The sequence below is a fragment of the Triplophysa dalaica genome, chromosome 2 (genome assembly GCF_015846415.1).
Source record: "Triplophysa dalaica isolate WHDGS20190420 chromosome 2, ASM1584641v1, whole genome shotgun sequence".
Taxonomy (NCBI): Eukaryota; Metazoa; Chordata; class Actinopteri; order Cypriniformes; family Nemacheilidae; genus Triplophysa; species Triplophysa dalaica.
Genome location: NC_079543.1, coordinates 525,001 through 547,500, shown reverse-complemented (window position 1 = coordinate 547,500; position 22,500 = coordinate 525,001). Strand labels below are relative to the sequence as shown.

At 41.4% G+C, this 22,500-nt stretch overlaps 3 protein-coding genes across 4 annotated transcripts in view; all 3 read right to left on the bottom strand.

Annotated features, from left to right (window-relative positions):
* Positions 1–3,771: 3,771 nt before the first annotated feature.
* akap8l (A kinase (PRKA) anchor protein 8-like) lies at positions 3,772–9,467 on the bottom strand. The gene is made up of 13 exons (XM_056768342.1): positions 9,354–9,467; positions 8,411–8,455; positions 7,851–8,079; positions 6,748–7,249; positions 6,092–6,212; positions 5,959–6,011; positions 5,844–5,877; positions 5,644–5,770; positions 5,418–5,559; positions 5,158–5,263; positions 4,893–5,023; positions 4,705–4,800; positions 3,772–4,628 (listed from the first exon to the last, which is right to left on the bottom strand). The coding sequence occupies exons 1-13, from the start codon at positions 9,373–9,375 to the stop codon at positions 4,128–4,130; spliced, it is 2,109 nt and encodes a 702-aa protein (XP_056624320.1). The 5' UTR covers positions 9,376–9,467; the 3' UTR covers positions 3,772–4,127.
* A 237-nt stretch (positions 9,468–9,704) lies between these two features.
* Positions 9,705–17,315, bottom strand: mvb12a (multivesicular body subunit 12A). Its single transcript, XM_056769623.1, has 10 exons — positions 16,720–17,315; positions 15,728–15,814; positions 15,546–15,629; positions 15,137–15,236; positions 14,872–15,001; positions 13,021–13,161; positions 11,048–11,163; positions 10,717–10,775; positions 10,480–10,539; positions 9,705–10,354 (listed from the first exon to the last, which is right to left on the bottom strand). The coding sequence occupies exons 2-10, from the start codon at positions 15,812–15,814 to the stop codon at positions 10,298–10,300; spliced, it is 834 nt and encodes a 277-aa protein (XP_056625601.1). The 5' UTR covers positions 16,720–17,315; the 3' UTR covers positions 9,705–10,297.
* A 1,354-nt stretch (positions 17,316–18,669) lies between these two features.
* olfm2b (olfactomedin 2b) overlaps positions 18,670–22,500 on the bottom strand; it is a 6,617-nt gene continuing 2,786 nt past the window's right edge. The window contains exons 2-7 of one of the 2 annotated variants that reach the window (XM_056768904.1): positions 21,359–21,496; positions 21,104–21,259; positions 20,520–20,739; positions 20,123–20,229; positions 19,925–20,039; positions 18,670–19,849 (exon numbers count right to left, since the gene is read on the bottom strand). In XM_056768904.1, coding sequence (XP_056624882.1) covers positions 19,263–19,849; positions 19,925–20,039; positions 20,123–20,229; positions 20,520–20,739; positions 21,104–21,259; positions 21,359–21,496 — 1,323 coding nt within the window. In that variant the 3' untranslated portion in view covers positions 18,670–19,262. The remainder of the gene's footprint in view (positions 19,850–19,924; positions 20,040–20,122; positions 20,230–20,519; positions 20,740–21,103; positions 21,260–21,358; positions 21,497–22,500) is intronic. The other variant, XM_056768912.1, reaches the window with a different exon arrangement.

Sequence of the window (22,500 nt, the reverse complement as noted above, 5' to 3'; positions counted from 1 at the left end):
GAAAATTTTACAAATCTGCCGGCTAAATTGTCACGTTAATAAACCATAAAAATATAAACTTAAGAATATGGGCCATTCCGTAAAAATTTCAATCTTACCATTACATTTTTTTTAGTTTACCAACGGTTTTTATTATGCCAACAGCAAAGATATCAATATTTGATGATTGAAATACCCATGTGAGGTCTCCCCAAGTTTTAAAAGCATTGGTTTAAGTTTTAGTACATGATTTTTGATAGTTGGGTAAGTGCCATTTTCAGGATTGTCACATCCATATCGCTAGATATTCCTAATAAACGGACACAAGACATTTTAAATTAAGTAACTATTTGATGTTCTTTAAAGAGGCATCCCTTCTCCATTCATTGGGTATTATTGCTTAAGGATTGTTCAAAGAAATCCTTCAAAGTTTGACGTCCCCCAAAAACTGTGTCCATTTTTTTGTCACATCCACATAACATGTTTATATCCTTTTTTTTAATGAAAACTTTTATTCATAGACTGACACATGCCTGATTTTTAGACTATCAACAAGAGTTTAGTAAAACATAAACAGATGGTTCTATATATTCGTAAGAAAAAGATTCTCTGAGCATTTTTTTATCACATCCATAACTCAAAGTGTCGGGTCCACAACGCTGGAATTGGCCAAATATAAAACTATCCAGTGGTATAGGATGATGGCATATGGCATTACGTTCCTAAAAACGGAACTCTTTCAGTTTAGACATATTTTTTGTCAGTGATTTTTGAAATGTCCATTAATATGGATTTTAACCAAAATGACTTCCACATGATGAAGTTTTCAAATATACCTATGAACCCTCATTTAACCTCTTTATATAATAATTGAAACGACTGTAGTCACCCTGCCTAATATATACTATGTACTGCTAAAAAAATATAGGGAAAACTTATAATCAGCACAGAATAATACCAAGGATGCATGACTGATGGTTAATCAGTTTCAATTGCATAAAGCAAATAAAAGTGATAGAGAGGCAACAGCAATGGTTGTCTGTGGAGGACTATAAGGGGATGAAATGCTCAGATCTGTTGTCAGATCTTTTGCCTTGGGGGACTTCCTCTGTGAGTTGGATTTGGATCAGAGTATAAGTGAGCCCCTTGACAGTCTATGGTGTTAATTGACAGCTTCGGATTTACAAGATCACAGAGGGTCTCAACTGGATTTAGGTCTGGGTAACATGAGGGCCAGTCAATGGCATCAATGCCTTCATCATCCAGAAACTGTCAACAGACTCTGGTCACAAGTGGTTGGGCATTATCATGCACCAGGAGGACCCTGCACTGCACCAGCATAAGGTCTGAAAACACATCTGAGGATTTCATCCCCATAGCACATGAGGTCTGTGTGACCCCCTAAGGATGGTCCACCCCAGACCACCCTTGCGGTTGACTCTCCAGTATACCTGTTGTCACTTTTATTTGCACCAAAAACTGTAAAAATGGTTCAAAATCACTTATGCTTAGGTCACAGGTTGATTGATATTCCTGAAGGTTAACTGATCTGGTGTTATACTGCGATGATAAGGGTTTCCTTCATTTTTTTGAGCAGTGTATATATGAACACTCTAAAACGTGCTGGGTTGTTTTGACCCATGATTAAATATTTGACAGAACACACTGCTGGGTTAAAATAAGCCATTGCTGGAATATTTAAATAAAATTACATACCCCTTATAGAATTTGGTACAGATAAACCTAAAACGTTTACAATTAATCAAATTATGATATTAATCCATGCATCAGCCTTATGATTTAATGGTTAAAATAAAAGCAGGATTGTGAACATTTATGGTTGTATACGGTTTCAGATTTTTGTTATAATTACTGTTCTTGTCATTTTACACTTTTATTTTACTGTATTTCAAAAGCCTATCCATAGACTGGGGCTGCAAAATTATCCATTGGCTAGAAGTCTGTGTGTAGAGCATCTGTAATGTTATCTTGCATTGTTCCTGTTGAATAAACACTCAAATAAATACGAATTAACAGAGCATACCAAGAAACAAAAACTCAGACCTTGAAAAAAACGCAGTCTTTCGTATCCTGTAAATGATTTAGTGCATTTTAAAAACAGAACGTTGAAATTAATAGATTAATAGAATTAATAGAAATAAAGTTTAAATTTAAACCGCCAATAGTTGTCGCTACTACCGAAGTAAGTCATAATATGTGAATAGTGGCGAGTCATTATTGATTTCATTGAACCGATTCAAACAACGGATTCATCTAGTAATTATTTTAATTAAGACCTAACCCGACAATATTTTATCTAAAATATATTATGCAACAATAACTTTTTGTATAAAACCAATTTTACTTAAGCATTGGACATGCTGGTATTGGTAAAAAAAAACATAATCTTGTGCTTTTGCAAAGTGATGTGCGTTGTGGGATAAACGCAATAATTATAAGAGTTACTTTTTTTTAAATAGCCAGAAGTCTAAAACCTGTACGACATTGCTCATCAAAAATAAATATACAATAATTAAACAACATAATTTTCTTAAATTTCTCTTTTGAATTCCCCTCTGCATTCCAAGCTCTATATGTATCTGTGTGTCCATTTTCCTACATGGTATTATAAAGTTTTATAGGTTAATAAACTCATAGTAACGGGTGTGTCGAGTTAAAGATATGCTTTCTGCATTCAGACTGACGCGCGGGTTACCTTACCTACATTGACCAATCATGTGCGGTTTACGTTCGAACGTTTACAACTTTTACTTTGAAATTTTCACACAGAGACCCGCCTCTTCCGTCTCCTGCTTCTCGTTTCAAATTCAAATCGATAGTGTAGCGCTGGGAAATCAGACACGGCCGATTTGCTTTGCGAATATCCATCTTGTGTTGGTAAACGGCGTGTGATACAGACTGCTTTGCCGATTGAAAAACGTGATCGGGAAACAGTTTGCCAGAATATACCCTGACCAATCTGAACGGGACTTTAGCATGGTGGGAGGAACATTGTGCTTCCGAACTTTTTGGACTTCATTCGGCAATATTTCTCCTGTCTGAATAGCGCACCTAACAGTGCTGTACAGTGCGACATATACATTTATGTATTGATACAGTTTGACAGGTGCAGTGCCGCTTGTTTGTTTGAAGTGCTTTTAATGTTTTGCTTGTTTCTGTGTGACGTTAGGGCGCTCCGCTATTTTACTTAGCTTTAGTTTTGCGAGTGAAACTTGTTGTCCGGCTGCATTGAGTCCATTTAACTAGATGCGGACTTGTGCACCCCGAATCCTGTTATTTAAACATGCCATCTGGATGTTCTGCGTACACACGTGATGCTCATGAACTTTTCCTTGTCTGCGCTGTATGAGGACATGAACACATGAGCTTCAGAACATTTTAAATAATGATAACAGAACACTGATAAATAAATGGAGAAAAGAACCTCTGGAGAAACCAGACTCAGCCAGGAGGACCAGATCTCCTCTGACGTGTCACAGCTCAATTCACTGAGCTTATTAGTTGTGATTTTGGAAAATGAATATTATGATACTGTTAAGGTCTAATTTAATATTATTCAATACACTGTGATAAACTGAAGTAAATGAAAATACAACACCAATCCTATATTATACCTTTTCCTATCTCATCAACTATCACATTATCTCAAAATCAATGCCTACATCAGTACAAACCTCATGAATGGGCTAAAAAGTGTGTTTACATTTCAGTGGAGAAATCACTGTTAAGCTTTCACTGCAGCACATAAAAAAAATCACCATCACAAAGAAATAACGTCACAAAAGGTTTATTTTGTTGACACCAGAGAATATGCATGGCAAATTTAAAAATCATACAATAATCTCATTTCTATTCCAAACGCAAAAAAATTAAATACAAAGGAATAATGATAAAGAATGAAAGCAGGAATTCAAATCCTGTGAATCTGGCAACGACACAGACGCAAACCTGCTTTCAAACATCACACATGAAAGATGAAATGAATCATTCCACAGACGAAAGGATCATGAACTGCACAAGGAGGGCAAGCCTGTGATTGGCTAAAAATAAGCTTTAGTCTGATTGGTCCAAAAGCTGAAGATTTTAAATTGACTACTCGATACCAGATCAACAGCAGCTTCATAAAGTTACTCAGCGGCTGCAGAGTCTCCAGTCGCTTCTCCTCCGATGTCATTGAGCTCAGTGGCGGTCCCCTCCTCCTCCTCACCCACCTCCACACCCTCCTCCTCTCCTGCTTCACGCATGTCCATCTTCTGTTCCTCCTCATGCCCCTCACCATTCCCGACAGCTTCGGTTGCAGGTTGACCCTCTTCCTCTTCAGTCCCCTCCTCCCCCTCCTCAGGCTCTGCCTCTTCTGCACGCTCCGCCTCTTCTTCTGCACGCTCCGCCTCTTCTTCTGCACGCTCCGCCTCTTCTTCTGCACGCTCCGCCTCTTCTTCTGCACGCTCCGCCTCTTCTTCTGCACGCTCCGCCTCTTCTTCTGCACGCTCCGCCTCTTCTTCTGCACGCTCCGCCTCTTCCAGCTTCACCTCATTCAGGCTTTCAGTAGTGAGGTCAGATTCGGACATCTCCATCATGGAATCCTCGGGGTCATTGTCATCCTGGTTACCAATGAACGGGTTTTCACCCTGCCGAACAACAAATCAACCTTTAATGACCCAATTCAGTTTTTTGCCAGTGAGAGAGAACGAGAGAGACACAAACCTTCAGGTAGCTCTCTAGTTTCTTTCCGATGACCTTGTGGTTGAGGATGCTGCGAGCTACGGACAGACTGGCCCTCTTCGACTGCTCCATCATACCCTGACTCACACAGGAAACGGTCGGTCACAGACTCATCATCACACATTACTTTAATAAAAGACGTTCCAGCGGCTGGACGGGTGAGGTCGTACCTTGCGGTTATAGTTGTGGTCATGTGATTTAAGGTGCTTCTGAATCAGGGGGTACTGCATGGGAATGAAAACGTCACACGCCGCACAGTGAGCTGCCTCCACCTTCTTCATGAAGTGCTCCATACCGATATCTAAACACACGGACAGGAAATGAGATCACAGAGAGAGGGATGAGAACGGCACAGACCAGGAACGCACAGAATCACGCCCCCCTCCTCCTCCCAGTGTTTGGTAAGAAGTTAAAATCATGGCAAAAAAAACGCACCTCGTGTCAGGTCCTGCTCTCTGAACACCTGACAGATGGTGGCGCTGTGATTCTCCATCTGACTGACCCTTTGCTCAGTCTTCTTATACTTATTGTTCAAATACTCCTACAAATCACACAAAATTGCATTCCATTTCTACAAAAAAACGAAATGCTTTCTTACAACAAAACCTGGCTGACAATTCCCACAGTATTACTCTCCATCAGTGATGAAACTAGAGAAACGGGTCTAACATCAGTTGATTCTGAACACGAGGTACCTGCAGAAAGTCAGTGGTGGGTTTAGACAGCTGACCGGCCAAAAACTTGAAGTGATCTTTGTGGAATTTGCTCTCCAGATGGGTGGCCATGTCCTCGCTGTAGAAGGAGCGGAACTTACAGACGGAGCAAGCGAACGCCACCCTGAAGAATGGCAGCATAGAGAGACGTGTCCGTGAGCCACAAAACACTTCACAGGGATTCAACATAGACGGACGAAAAACTGACCGGTGAGCTGAGACTTTGACCCCTGACCTCTCAAAGAAACCCCTTCTCTTTCTGATTTTGGATGAAGGGGAAGGAGTCGGTTTCCCCTTTGATTTGGAATGGGAACTCTCTTCCTGATTGGACGGAGCTGAGGAGAGACAGACATGAGTTAGACCGAGAAACACCCAACCCCGTGAGATGTTTTGAAAATAGAAACTTACCAGAACTTTCTCCACTGTCAGCCGGTTTAGATTCCTGAAAAGACAGAGAGAGAGAAACTTTAATGCTGTGCTCAGGATCTGGACATGAAAATCACATTTCAGTTCAAACACTCACAGCAGGAGCGGTCTTCTTCTCAGATTCCTGCGCATGTTTCCTGCCTGTGGCCTCTGAAACATCACAACACTGATTTAACAAAGACGCTCAGACACAAACGTTACAGCGACACACATGAACTGTGGTTTGATACCGTTGGCTGCTTTGACTCCCGCCATGTCGGTTTTGCCCATCTTTGACTCGGGCTCGTCCGCTGCTCCCAGAGTCTGTTTTCTCTTCTTCTGACCTTCACGCTGAGGTCTCGTCTGTTGCTGCTGGAATACGACAGAAGCCATTCAAAATGACTCATCAGGTCACGTTGGGTGGCATAACAGTCTCATGAAAGTTCTGTCATTAACTCATTTTAGCGTTAACATCGGGTTCACAAGAAAGTTTCACAATGGTCCTCATACGATCTTTATCTACTTTAACGCAGCAGGACTGGAGCATAACACCAAACATGTCAATAAAACCACGTGTCAAATTTAGGCTTATTTTTTAATACGTGTGAAAGCACAAATGAGAGCATCTCGCACTTCATAAACAACACACGAGTGAGTAATGACAGAAGTTTACCACACTTCAATATCACACAAACTATCATTCCTGTGGGCCATTACTTCACATTTACGTTTTATCTCATCCACAATTCTGGACGGGTTTACTTGAGTAAAAATCAAACAAGTAAAAACAAACACAAGAGGGGCAAAGTGGGAGATCAGTTCTCCTTGTGGGTGGGGTGATTAGTGCAGACTGGGTGAACTGGTCTCTCAGCCCCACCCCCCCGGGCCAGGAGTGTGAGGTACTTACTCTGTTGAGGGGTCTCTTGCGGCCGCGCTGTCGGTTGGCCCTTGGGGCCCCTCCAAAGTTCCTGGCAGAGAAGTCCTGGGACTGGAAGGCCCCGGTGTCGGGGTACATGCGATTGGCCAGGAGCGAGGGCAGCTTTCCTCGCCCCGCGGGGGAGTGGCCCTGGCCTCCAGCTCGCCCACTTCCTCCCCCCACGGAGGAGTCTTGCCTGCGGCTGAAGCCACGCCCACCGGCCCCTCCGCCCCTGCGCTGGGATCTCTGCCCCGCCCCCCAGCCGGAGCCCGAGAAGGCATCTCGTGTCGGACGCATTTTGGCCGATCCGAAGGCAGAGGCGGCGCTGTCAAAGCCGCCCCCGCCACCACCACCCATAACCCCAAAGCCCACGCCTCCTCGCTGGGTCATCATGTCACCCCGGGAGTCACTGTAACCGAAGTTACTGGATCTGTAGAGATCTCGGGGGGCGAGTGAGGCGGAGCGCGAGTCGAAAGACTCGTATTGGTCAAACCTGCAGAGGGAGGGAGGCGCAGAGCAAAGGTCAAGCAATGATGACCAATCAAGCGTCGACTGATCCGCATCATTTCTCAGATGACGGCATGAGTCTGCATTGTGTGTAAATACATGTAAGTGCTTTTTGGAACATTGTCAATCGTTCAAGCCATTCCACAGCCTTGTCTCTCATTGGGAGCTCAACAGAAAGGGGTTGCAGGTGCATTGTGGGAAATGAGGCAGTGAAGCTGTGGAAAAGCTTTAGAACGACGGTTGCACAGACAGACATTTAAGGCAACGATCTTGAAAAAGCCCAAAAACAACGGCACATCTGGCCTTGACAAAGTAATGGGGTGGTTTTGGGAAGCCAATACGATAGCCACGTGAAGAAATTTGACACACAGGGTGATCCTCAAGAAGCAAGACCTTTATTTGAGAACGAAAAGTTGGAAATGGATTGTGTAGAACAACATCCCACAGCAACAGAACCAAAGAGTAACCAGTCAAGACGCACAAGTGTACATCAGAACTGCCTGAATGAGTTACGTCAACAAATAGAAGGTCAGAATGTAGAGTTCACACAGAAGTACGTGTTTAACCTGAGCGTGTGTGGCGGTTACCTGTCACCCCGAATTGAACCCTTCATGCCCCCCTCCAGCTGCGTCAACATGTCCAAACGCTGGTTGATTTTAGCGATGACGGCATCTGCGTTAGACCCCGATGAGGAGAGCAGTGATGCTCCAGACAAACCCCTCTTCATCCGGTCATTACCTCCATAACCGCCTCCTCCAAAACCTCCTCCGCTGGACATAGAGTCCTTATAACCGTACATGTCATAACCGCTTGATCCTGATGTCATGGGTGAAAACAGACAACACATCGTCATAATCTTTTTCTTCAATGAATCTCACAGTGAAGAATAAATGTAATATAGCACACGGAACGAAGTAAAAGTTGCTCTCTAGAGCAGATCCAGTACTCTGTTTTATTATCTGGATTTAATGGAGTTGTAGCTTCCAAACATTTGGCTTAAACGTCTCATAAACATTTATAAAGTACTTTCAAAACCATCAGGCACAACAAATGTACTCTTACTAATTGACAGTAAACTAGAGACATGTTTAACTTTACAATGTGTTATATCAGCCAATCACTTTACAAGTACACGTGACGTTCTCACCTCTAGAAGATCCACCACCACCAGAACCTGACCAACCAGAGAACCCTGAATTGTCCAAAGAAATAAACAATCAGCATTTATACAAAGCAAATCCATCCTTTCTTTACTGTGAAGAATTTAAATTACACTTTAAACGTGAATTATCCATTCTGCCGAAAATAATGAGAATACAATCCTGAACACGGCACAAAACGTCATTTCATATGCATGTTTTAATGGTAAACAGCTGATAGTTCATAGTAGTGATGTAAACCATTCAAATTTACCCAAACCCGAACCCAAACTGTCCAGATTTAACGTTCATACATGAGTAACTCGCGCGTGCTCAAAGAAGGCGATTAATCGTTTATTCGAGCAGCAGAAGCGACACACGGCAGCCATTTTACACCAGCAAACGCCTCCGTATTCACGCGCTCTAACATTTCAGGCGAATATATCGAGAAACAAAGACCGCTGGATGTTCGTTACTAATAGATTTTACACATTGCGTAATATGCATCGCGTGCGAACCCTTCACTTCATTATGATAAAACCAACATAGCCACTGAGAAATAAAGATTTTCACAAAATGTTAGACCATTGCTATTATTATTAAGTTTAAAACTATTTGTATGTTTTATTGAGAAGAACCCCCCCCCCCCCCCCGATAAATACGTTCGGTGTTTCCTTCCGCAGACAACAAGACGGACACATCGACGGTTAACGTTAAATAACGCTTTAAGCATGCAAACCGGTGCTCGTTAAATCCTAAGCACTACTTAATAAAGTAACAAAAAGAAATAGTTATTGTAAAATGTAAACAAAGGTTTCTCCCCTCACAAAAGCCAACGCCATTACGCGCACTGGTAACCCCTGGCTGACCACCGTTAACTTAAACATTAGATTTACAGAAAGACCAACGTAAAATATGTTTGTATTAAACAAAAAACAATAAATCACTCGCCTGATGAATATCCGCGATCCATTTTGCAGCGATAATGAACGTGACGACGGCAACGAGAGCTCAGTTCAGCAGCAGGCCCCACAGACCACGCCCACAGAGGGATGGCTAAACATAACTGAAGAGTAAACGGGCCAATACGAATTCGTTAATGACCGGAAACACTGAGCCAGAAACGTTTCATAATAAAAGGCTGCATTTCAAGTTATTGTCATTATTGATTTTAATCATGTTAAGATCATGCCTAGTGACCTGCAGTCTGAGTGAATACAAACACATTTTTATGTTTGTTACCCATAAAGACACATGTTTTATTAATGGGGATGTTTATGACAAAGAGAGTTTGGAAACACATTCTCATTTATGGCACATTGTATACTCCTGTTTATTGATTTACTGCTCACATATTAAATAATGGCCACAGAATTACACCATTGCATCCCTAAAACATCCATTTTAATTCTCTTACACAAAAGGTTTCTAACAGACATAAATATAAAGCACACACAGAAATATTTGGTCCCACCATTTCTGAAATATATTTAAATAGAATATTAGTGTAAAAGGAAAAAAACTACAGAAAAATGCCCCAGATACACAAGTAATTTGGTTTTATATTTATAAAATAACAAATAATGTGCAATTAACTGTATCTTTAATGGGGTTGTTAGCCACTTTGTCAAGCACTTGAATTTGACTTTTAGTCATTTCAGAAACACATGAAACTGTAACATTTGAAAACTAACATATGGAAACATACAAACATATATACATGTAGGAAATCCTTCAAGTTTAAGCAACCCAAGAGTAAATAATAGAGAAAAAGACAGAGAGATCAAACCCTGATGAACTAGTTTAAAAAGAGATTGTGCTAACTAGAACCTGAAAGCAAACTAGATTTAATATCTAAAAAACAGGCTCCAAAAAGACAATATTTCAGGATTTTGTCAAAAGGGGTTAATTCTCTTGGCGGCCAGTTCTTCAACAGCAAACATGTAGTTATACTGCAGGGAAAAAGAAAACAGTGTTAAAATTATGAAATACACAGGAAAAAAGCAACAACTAATAGAAATGAGCACAATTCAAAATGATAGTCCTAACCGAAAACATTTGTACTAAAAACTCTCACCTCATTCTCAATGTCCTGCACTGATTTAATACGAATATCACTCAATGTGCTCACAGACACCTGACAGAAACACAGAAATATCAATCATTTTCGATGTCTAGTATTACAATGAATATTTCAGTATCAGACTGATCAAAAGCTAGTGGTTAAAACTAAATGGTTTTGAATGTCATATTTTAGAAGCTATGGGTCTTACACAGATTGTTTAGCATAGCTGTGACCTCAGTGACCTCTCACCTGTGGGTTTGTATGACACTCAAACTTTGGGTGAAGACTGAATGGAACTCCATCCATCGCTAACACAAATCACAAAAACAATCACATCAATTACAGAAGAGTTACTCATTCACATGTGAAGCCATCACAATGGATCTGTCGTTTACATGATTAAGTTATGATGAGACTTAAATTATGTATGAATGTTGTTAAGTAAAGTGATAAGACTCAACAAATGTGATAAAGTTATATAAACAAAAATATAAACACAAAACTGCAGATCTTAATAATGGTGATCATTTCTATTCTTACAAAGATGTGATCATTATATTAGTTCATCTATTTGCGGTACCTGTTATACCAGAGATGTTACTATGGTTACCGCTGTCACACACACCCTCCAATGTCTTGCTGGTTTCTAGGGTAGTGCGGCGACGGCTGACCTTTGTTGAGCCAGCGGGAGGATTGCTGTAAAGATGGGCAAGATAGAAAAGAACAGATTGAACAACAATACCCAACAGCCTGGCAACTAGGGATGTAAAGATTCACTCAGCTCACGATGCGATCCGATTCACGAATCTGACCTCACGATGCCATTTAGTCAAGATTAAATCTCGATTTATTTTTACAAAATGAGTTGAAACAAATTAGAAATGAACAACTTCACTTGCATTATTTCTTAAATGCATAACGTTTCTTTGTATAATGAAATTGTTTTTTTTCAAATAATAAAACTGCATCTTTAAAACAAATCAATAATAGAAAAAGGCTATTTAATATAAACAAACTGACACTGTCTGTGCTTTACTTGGATTTTTTTGCATTTAAAGGGTAAGTAGCATATGATTTTTAAGGTCCTACTTTGGTTTATGGAGTGTCCAGCAACAAGTTTATGTACATAGAAGGTGTAAAAACACGATTATGTCGTAATAATAGGTAATTATTCTCAAATGATTCGTTCCGCGATTCATCCGTCTAATCCCCTCCTATCCGCTAGCCTATCATGTGATTGGTCAGGTGGTGTAGTCTGCTGTGATTGTTCAAATGCGTTTGTATCGAGCAAGGCGGGACGAGAGCAAGTGATGATAATGAGTGTCGGCTGCGCTATTCACGGGTATCGCATCTCTTTGGAGGAGATCGGAAGAAAATAAGGACGAGCGACCAGAGAGAGGACCAGGCCTAGGATTTTATGTTATGGTTTATTATGTTTGTGTGGCCGGCAGTCAACCGTGCGGGAGCTGCCGGCATTTTATTTTCTTTTTTGGTTTGTTTATTTTTTATTAAAAGTTGTTGAACGTTCGCCAGTTCCCACCTCCTTCCCATTCCTTGAATTTGTTCATCATGTGTCGCAAATGGAACGCCTACAATCATTTCTGGATTACGGTTTACACATTATATATTTTATACAGTAAATAGACAGAGATTGCGGGGATTTCACCTTACCAGTTTGAACCAGAGTCTGACGAAGAAACATCCGAAGACGATTCTAGATAATAGATAGACCATAATAGATTGAACACTTAAATTAGCCGAGTTCATAGACGGATTAACAAACTGCAATACCCAAGAAAAAACGGTACATGTTAACGGTAGCGTTATATGCATTAAATAAACACAGATATAAGGTACACAAATATTTCTTAAAGTTCAGACAAAAATAAATAGTCACATTTACAGGTTGTGATACGGTGGAGCTAACAGGTCCAAATAAGGTTAGTATTTCCTCCTCTTTCAAGGATAATCTTTAACTTGTCCTGCAGTGAACGTGCCAAAATTATTGAAGCAATCTTTTGTGAAATGATGCACCAATAGTAAAACTCTGGGGTTATACTCATCTGGTGTCGTTTGAAAATGAATTGAAACCATTGTTTCCTCAGAAGTTCTTCCTAAGATACACTTAGTTTCACAACGTAGAACACAGGTTTTAGACGGCAAACGCATCACTAACGAGCGACAGTGTTTTTGGGGAGGAGAGAGTGAAATCTTCGAGGCAGTACAAGCAAAACGTAGGCGGGGACTATGTCTAGTGACGTAGATAAGTGTAGGTTAGAGACACGTCTCGTTTTTGTGTTTTTGAGTCGACTCCCCCATGCTGTTGAAAAAACGTATTGCGATTCAATTCACACCTCAACCGATTTAAATTGTCACACATTATAATCGATTTTCAACCAGCTCATGCTGAATTGTAACATCCCTACTGGCAACCATTCAGAACACCTTAGCAACCACCTGATTTCCCTTAACAACCACACAGCAATTTCCAGTGAAGTTTGTTGAACATGAAGAATGTTCTCTACACTCACTGCTGTGTGTGGTTACCTGTACCTGGGTTTGAGCGGCTGTGGAGGTCCAGATCCTTCTAGCGTGAGACTACGCATGTCCAGACTAACTCTACGAGGCTTAGCCTGCGGCGCTGGAGGAGAGAGCACGCCCTTCAAACACCAGACCACAAACCCATTCATGTCTCTGTAAAAACACAAACACGACCAGAACAGATGAATAAAACAGATGTTATCTAGAACAGATGTAAAAATCTATGATTCTAGATCGGGTGTGCGGAGTATCTGATTCTAGATCGGGTGCGCAGGGTGTCTGATTCCAGATCGGGTGCGCAGGGTGTCTGATTCCAGATCGGGTGCGCAGGGTGTCTGATTCTAGATCGGGTGTGCATCGGATTACGTGGAGTGTCTGAGACCAGATCGGAATGCGTGGAGTGTCTGAGACCAGATCGAAATGCGTGGAGTGTCTGATTCTAGATCTGGTGCGCAGGGTGTCTGATTCCAGATCGGGTGCGCAGGGTGTCTGATTCTAGATCGGGTGTGCGGAGTGTCTGATTATAGATCGGATTACGTGGAGTGTCTGAGACCAGATCGGAATGCGTGGAGTGTCTGAGACCAGATCGAAATGCGTGGAGTGTCTGATTCTAGATCTGGTGCGCAGGGTGTCTGATTCTAGACTGGAATACGTGGAGTGTCTGAGTCTAGATCGGAACGCGTGGAGTGTCTGATTCTAGATGTGGTGCGCAGGGTGTCTGATTCTAGATCGGGTGCGCAGGGTGTCTGATTCTAGATCGGGTGCGCAGGGTGTCTGATTCTAGATCGGGTGCGCAGGGTGTCTGATTCCAGATCGGGTATGCGGAGTATCTGATTCTAGATCGGGTGAGCAGGGTGTCTGATTCTAGATCGGCATGCGTGGAGTGTCTGATTCTAGATCGGGTGTGCGGAGTGTCTGATTTTGTCTGATTCTAGATCTGAATGCGTGGAGTGTCTGAGTCTAGATCGGAATGCGTGGACTGTCTGAGTCTAGATCGGAATGCGTGGAGTGTCTGATTCTAGATCGGTGTGTAGGGTGTCTGATTCTAGATCGGGTGTGTGGCGTATCTGATTCTGGATCGGGTATGCGGAGTGTCTGATTCTAGATCGGTGGGTAGGGTGTCTGATTCTAGATCGGGTGTGCGGCGTATCTGATTCTGGATCGGGTATGCGGAGTATCTGATTCTAGATCGGTGGGTAGGGTGTCTGATTCTAGATCGGGTGTGCGGCATATCTGATTCTGGATCGGGTATGCGGAGTATCTGATTCTAGATCAGATACTCTGATCTGTTTTATCTAAAGCACTTTGAATTGCACTTGTGTATGAAATATGCTATATAAATAAACTTGCCTTGCCTTGCCTTGCCTAGATCGGGTGCGCAGGGTGTCTGATTCTAGATCGGGTGTGCAGGGTGTCTGATTCTAGATCGGGTGTGCGGCGTATCTGATTCTGGATCGGGTATGCGGAGTATCTGATTCTAGATCGGTGGGTAGGGTGTCTGATTCTAGATCGGGTGTGCGGCGTATCTGATTCTGGATCGGGTATGCGGAGTATCTGATTCTAGATCAGATACTCTGATCTTTTTTATCTAAAGCACTTTGAATTGCACTTGTGTATGAAATATGCTATATAAATAAACTTGCCTTGCCTTGCCTTGCCTAGATCGGGTGCGCAGGGTGTCTGATTCTAGATCGGGTGCGCAGGGTGTCTGATTCTAGATCGGGTGTGCAGGGTGTCTGATTCTAGATCGGGTGCGCAGGGTGTCTGATTCTAGATCGGGTGTGCAGGGTGTCTGATTCTAGATCGGGTGTGCAGGGTGTCTGATTTTGTCTGATTCTAGATCAGGTGTGCGGAGCGTCTTACCCCAGGCAGGTGTACTGCTGCAGCATGGTCTTGTTCTTGACCGTCAGTTTGAGCTCTAGTACGGCTGTTGTTACGCTGCCCACAGGAACGATCCGAACACAAATGCGCTTCTTCTTTCCAATAGACGCTTCTGCACACACACACACACACGAGAGTGAGCATGTTTAATGGTCCAAACAAACTCAATGAACAACAAAAGCTGGTTAAACATCTGCTCTGGTGAACTCTCGTACACTCCTGATCTGTCACTCCTGATTTGACTTACTGTGCTCCAGATATTCTGGGATGTAGCAATAACCATGAGGAATCGTCTCTTTATCTGAAATCACCTGCACATCTGCCACAACCATCCCTCCAGACAGATCCTTTGAGAGACAGACAGATGAGAGTGAGACAGACACCATCATAAGAGTCAAAGGCAGATAAGTGAGAGTGAATCAGACAGACAGACAGATGCAACATAGTGAAAGACACATGGAAGACAAATAGACAAAGGGTGAGAGACACAGACAGATACGTGAGACAGATGTCTGATACATATGAGAGTAAGACATACAGGGGAGAATGAGACAAAAGTGAGAGTGCGACAGAGAGCTGAGAGTGAGTCACAGGTAAGAGTCAGACAGACAGACAGATGAGAGTGAGACACAGTCGTGTGTGTTTGAGCAGCTCACCCTGCTGTAACACAGGTAATATCCTGACTTGAGTCCAAAACCTCTGCTGAAGTTTGCTGAACCTCCATCTTCAGTTTGATTGATCTACACAAACACATAAACCAACACACAACTTCAGTCAGAAGACACACATGTGAATACTGGACACTGCGTGTGCAGGTGCGACCGGTTATCATGGTTACCAGAGAGAATTGACTGGGACAAGTGCTGGTGTTAGAAGCCCAGGCCACTGCAGTGATGGGTCTGCTGGATGCCTCAAGCACAGACATCTAAACAACACACACAACCATCAATACATCAATGACACACACACAGACTTATAAAATACACAAACATACAGACCAATCACGCACCCGCACATGCGTGCACACACACAGGCACACTCACGCACACACACACACACACACACACACACACACACACACACACACACACACACACAACCATCAATACACCAATGACACACACAAACAGACATATATAAATGAAATACAACACTCACACACACATCAATACGTTAAAGACACACACAGACTTATTTCTATAGCACATGTCATACACAAGAGCAATTCAAAGTGCTTTACATAAAATGATTCACAGAAAGAAATAAGACGTATCTTTAAAATGCAAATTATTTTAGATCACAAATACTTCAGCTTTTAAGAAACAATAAAACAGCAATAAAATTGATTAAAAATGTGAGTGTATATATAAAAAGAATAGGAGCAAAATAAAAAAAAATTAGAAAGAACAGTTCAGTTGATGTTAACCAGCACATAAACACACATAGGTAACAAACACAGACACACACATCAGAAACAAACACGCACACATACATCAACAACAAACACAACAATGACATTTACACAAAAACATAAATATTATAATCTAAATTTAAATAACAGAAATTCATTTAAAACTGAATAAAAAACACAAATCAGTTTACACAAAGACTTTTTTTGACTTATTTTACGGTAGTAAATAATATGTGATGAATATAATACCGTAAAATGTATTTTCTTATCGTTTATCTTTTGTATTCTTTCACTTCAACACACACAGCTGTTCGCGGGTCGGACCATCGCGTCAGTATTGGTGATAAACACCAATATAATCCGCTTCGTCTTCACTATTGAAACTTCACAATTAAAATAAAACGGTGATCGGCACTCACCTGATGTGTGTTTATAACTTTGATCAACTCGATTCAGATCACGACTCAACTTCACACCCGCAGTCCAATGTACAGGAAGTGCCAGACCGGCGCACTACAGATCCCATCATGCACCGTGGCATGACGACACAGGACGTTATTTAATTCAGTTGTTGTATTTTTATTTTATTACTGTGTCTGTTGTCAGTGACACAACGAATTTATTTCACTGATCTTATATGTATGTATAAATCCTGCAAAAAACGTTGCATTATCATTAAAGTCTATAAGGTCTAGGGATTTATACTGACATGCATTCGTAGATGGTGATCATAAAATCTTTATTATATAAATGATTATATAAAGTTTCTTTGAGAGCCCGTGTAATGTCTTCCCTTAAGGAAATTACGTATGGTACTACAAAAAAATAACACAATGTTACAGTGGCATAGTGCCAAAATAATAAAAAGACCAGACGTCTCGATCTTTGGTGTCCTGTCTCCGGAAATGTCCCCGTTTTACAGGATGTCCAAAACAACCAAAGAATACACCAAAAACCTGAATAACATATGCTGCGGATGACCAGAGCAAACGTGTAGTGATTATTTACACCAGCAGAGGAAGCTGTGAGATAAACTAATGAGTTTAGCGAAGAAGAATGTGTGACGAGACATGAGAAAGCGTGTCGCTACACGACCCGTCCCGGAAACACGATTTGTTCCGCGCATGCGCGAAAATGCGTCTACTTACGGCCAAAACAAAAGCGTAAACCGCTTTGGATAAAAGCGTCTGCTAAATCTCTAAATGTCCCTTTGTAAAATGAATAAAAGTAAGAAAGTAATTAAAACTCTCAAAATATTGAATGTACTCCTCAAGGAAAAGTAATACTATGGTTTATTGACTCTGTCAGGAACGCAATATACGTAAAAAAAAGCAAAGCTGGATTGGTTATAATCCTCGTTTCTTTCCTCTATTTTTTTGGTTTATTAATTTTCATTATTTTTCATTATTATTATTATTATTTTTTTTTTTTTTTTCATTTTATGTTACACTGAGTGTGTGTGCCCTGCGATGGGTTGGCACTCCATCCAGGGTGTATCCTGCCTTGATGCCCGATGACTCCTGAGATAGGCGCAGGCTCCCCGTGACCCGAGGTAGTTCGGATAAGCGGTAGAAAATGGAATGGAATGGAATGTTACACTGAAATGTCTCGATGTTAATAGATATTTATGGTGAACATTTATATCGTGAATGTAATGCAATATACTAAAAGTTACCATTCTTTGTACTATGTTATGGTAGTTGTATTATGCATTTTGCTCGAAGCAATAATAAAAAACTGCAAAGATATTCAACACGGGACAGTTATAACAGTAATATATGAGCATGTTTCCTGCCCCATGTTAAGTCAATGGGGAACTTTTCAGGGCTCTTACACCCCAGTGGTACAATTTACAGCCCAATGTGATGTATGTTCTTACAGAGGCTGATAGGCTCCTCAAATGTGGTAACCCTCATGTCACTACGAAATTCTCGCTCGGAACTAGGACCCCTTAAAGTTGGTCGCCATGTTAAGTCAATGGAATTTTTTTCTGGTGTTTTTTTGCCCCCCTCTCCGAATCGCTTATAAAAGCCATAGCACACCGTTCCCATGTAGGACGGTCATTTTGAGCCCTCATCTGTGGGCCTACGACAAAAGCTGCGGGACAAGTAGCGTGCCGAAATTTTGGCAGTAAAAGAAGAATAAGTCTGCACAACAACAAGACTGATGTGTTTTCAAAGCATCATTAATAATGAATCTGCTCTCGAGTCAAACAAATAATGAATAAACACACTTATTACTCCTATATGTAGAGAACCTTAATGTAAAGTGTCATATTTTTGTAGTGTAACTGAATTTTGTGTTATTGCATGAAACAGTTTTGATCATTTGCAATAATTTTACTATTTTCACTGTGGACTATTATTCCATAGAGTTTTGGTTTAAAACTTTATTAAAACCAGTTATGATCAGTTTGATCTGCAAGAAATATTATACCATTGTAATTAATTGCCATAACTCATTAATAATAAAGTATGTTTTGTCCCTGTTTTTAAATTGATTGATTATAACAGATGAGATTTCAATGATACTTTGACAGTTTAACACTTTTCATGAGAGAAAAATCTGGTCACAAAATAAAGTTTCAGCTGGACTCTGTCAACGCAGAATGTAAACAATGAATGATGATTTCACCACATGACAACCACATTTAACACCAACAAATGTTATTTTGCTTTACCACAATAACCACAATTGAATCATGGTGTTTCAGTAAAACTAGGAATGATAATCAATCTGCCTAAACGTTTATCCTACTATAATAAAAGCAAGGTTCACTATCTGTAAACAACAGAACAGACCAAACAATTATTCACAATTAGTTGTATTTGTTTTTTGAGACAACACCGCACGATTTACAACTCTGTTCCATTCAACATTTGACTTTTTTGTTCTCATGCATCAGCATCATCATTGGTCCATCAGAAGAGAAACATCCCATCATAACACATGACAGTCATTTCTAGATTAAGTTGCTGATGTTTCTGTGGTTGTTTTTGTGGGTCTTGATGAAGTGCAGGAGAGTGACGTCATAGATCACCTGATGTCCGTTATTCCAGGTGAAGAGCGCTCTCATGCGGGGGTTGTAGTCCAGCATGGAGATGTGTGAGTATTGGTTATGAAAGGGGATGTCGATGTACTCGTAGGACGACGTGCTGGTGTGGTAACTGAAGTGAACTTTAGCGCCGGCGAGGTGCGAGTTGGTGAGGTAGAGAGTCTGACAGATGAGGAAGGATTCTCCGGCGCTGCGTTTGGGAAAGCCCGTGTCCCACGACTCCATCACCTGCAGCGTATCAGGATCCAGACGACTGAGCACCGCGTTTCCTCCGTGAGGAAGAGTTGTGTAGACCGCCCACAGTCCCACCTCATCCGCCATCAGATCGATGTCTGATGATCCGCCCCACGAGTACGGGAAGGTGTTGTTGAATCCGGCCTGATCCAGATCACGCTGAGAGAGGATGTGTCCGGAGCTCAGCTGATAGCGGATCAGTGTGTTACTGTTGTGTTTGTTATAGTACAGAGAGCCGTTATACACCACATGACCTGTACCTGAAACACACACAGAGAGTCAGTGTGTCACAACACAACACATCACAAGACACACACGTGTGTGCACTCGCTCACCGGACCACGGCTGATCAAGATGATGAATGATGAAGTTCTGTCCTGTGGCAAAATCACTGAGAGACGGATACTCCACCAGACGCTTGCCTTTAAAATAACCCTCCATCACCCACACCTACACAACACACACACAGAAAACACACACATGCAAACACAGCGGTGACTATTGTTTTCATTTGGGTTTGAAATGTCACATACACGGTTGTCCAAGCTGTCAATCAAACTGTCCATCATCCACGATCCAAAACGTGACCCTGAAGATCTGACAGTGACAGGAGCGCTGATACCTGTCAATCTGCCACAACCTGACGACACACACAACAACACAACACAAGTTTCACTATTGGGATTTCATATCATGTTCCTTATGCGCACATCATTCAATAAAAAGAACCACATTCACGCACGCACACACACACACACACACACACACACACACAGACACACATACATACACACGCTTGCACACACACACACACACACACACACACACACACACACACACATACATACACACGCTTGCACACACACACACACACACACACACATACATACACACACACGCTTGCACGCACAAACACACTCACACACACACCCAGTTGGCTGGAGCAGGTGTGCAGATTGTGTTGAAGTGTTGAGGCTTTGTGTTGGAGTTGATGATAGTATTGTGCTGTGAAGTGTTTCTTCATGATGGAGAGAGAGTCATGCAGTGTGTTCATCTCTTCTCTCAGAGAGTCAAACTGACTCACATCTGACCTGAAACGACTCATCACCGTCCGCAGCGGCAGAAACTGAGACATACTCCATCTCAACTCCTGCAACACAACACACAACAACAACCCTCACGACCGTTCTACATTTCATACCGCAGTAAACATTTACTACACATCATAAAAGAATACATAAAGTATATATTGTCACGGTACACTAATACAATAAAACACAAGGGCCCAGTTGCATAAAGCTAGGCGCTAAATTAAGAGTTTGTGTTATTAACTAGTCTGACTGACTAGAAATGAGTTAGGACTGATCACTCTTACTCTTCATATTCTAACCAGCCCAATCTACCTTCTTATGTGACTGATTTAAAGAAGGTGTGACCAGTTTTAAAGACAGATTATAAATAAAAGTATTTTAGAATAGTAATGTTTATAATAATTCAGAGTGTGTTGGTGTTACCTGCAGACTCTTAGTTGTCAGGCTTTGTGGATTATTAAGGGCTGTTTTTAATCTGGTCTCCATGGTGACGAGAAGCATCTCTGAGCCGTGTAGATGCCGAAGATCTTGAGATGTCCGCAAGTTTAACATTTCAATATACTGAGAAACATTCTGCACCTACCACACACAAACACACACACACACGCACATTATATAAATATTCACCAACTCTTAAAATAAAGTTGAATGAAATTAAAGTGGGGGTGAGATGCTCACGTGATCAGACGTCTGTCGCAGGTGGATGTAGCGCGGGTCACTGCTGCAGACGCTCTGAACGGGTGTGAGTATAGAACAAACACACTTGCCCTGAACAGAGCCGAACACCTGCCAACCATCATCCTCACCTGGAAACAACTGCTGAATATAATGTTTGTATGAAATGTTTGTATTGTGATGATTTGACCTAATTCATCAGTTCACATTATTAGAAAGAAAGCAGTATTTGCTGTCTTTTAACAGAATGTCATCATTTGCTTTGTTGTAAAACAACTTTTATTTCTAACCCCTCGCCTTCAGTCATACAGAGGCCTCCCAAAAGTACCCAGAGCCCCGCCTACAGCGTGACCTCACTGAATAATAAATGACAACTGAAATAAATTATGGTAAACAAAAATGTTAAAATCAAACATTTACTGCACACACACACACACACACTCTCTCTTTGTTTCTGCTGAGCTCTTTAATTATACGAGCTCGTGTCCATCTGTTCTCATCCGGTTTCTTTGAGTTTCCATGTGTGTAGTCGTGCAGGTTCACAGCGTGTATGAAACAAACACTCCCACACAGAGAGAGAGAGAGAGAGAGAGTGGTATCGACGGTATCCTAAATGAGATGATTAAACACGCAGACCAAAAACTCACACTCGCCATCCTCAAACTGTTTAATATCATCTTAAGTACAGGTATATTTCCCACAATCTGGAACCAAGGTCTCATAACTCCAATCCATAAAAGTGGAGACAAATTCCACCCTAATAATTACCACTGAATATGTGTAAACAGTAATCTAGGTAAACTCCTCTGTAACATCCTTATCAGCAGACTTATCCAATATCTAAACAACCAAAACATCCTGAGAAAATGCCAAATTGGTTTCCAACCCAAATACCGCACATCCCATCATATACACACTCTTCATACCTTAATTGACAAAGAAACAAACCAAAATAAAAGAAAGCTCTACTCATGCTTTGTTGACTTCAAAAAAGCTTTTGACTCAATCTGGCATGAGGGACTTTTTCTTCAGTTGATTCAATGCAGCATCGGAGGAAAAACCTACGACATCATCAAATCAATGTACACCAATAACACAGTTGCAGTTAAAATTGGCAACAAGCACACAGACTTCCTCTCCCAGAG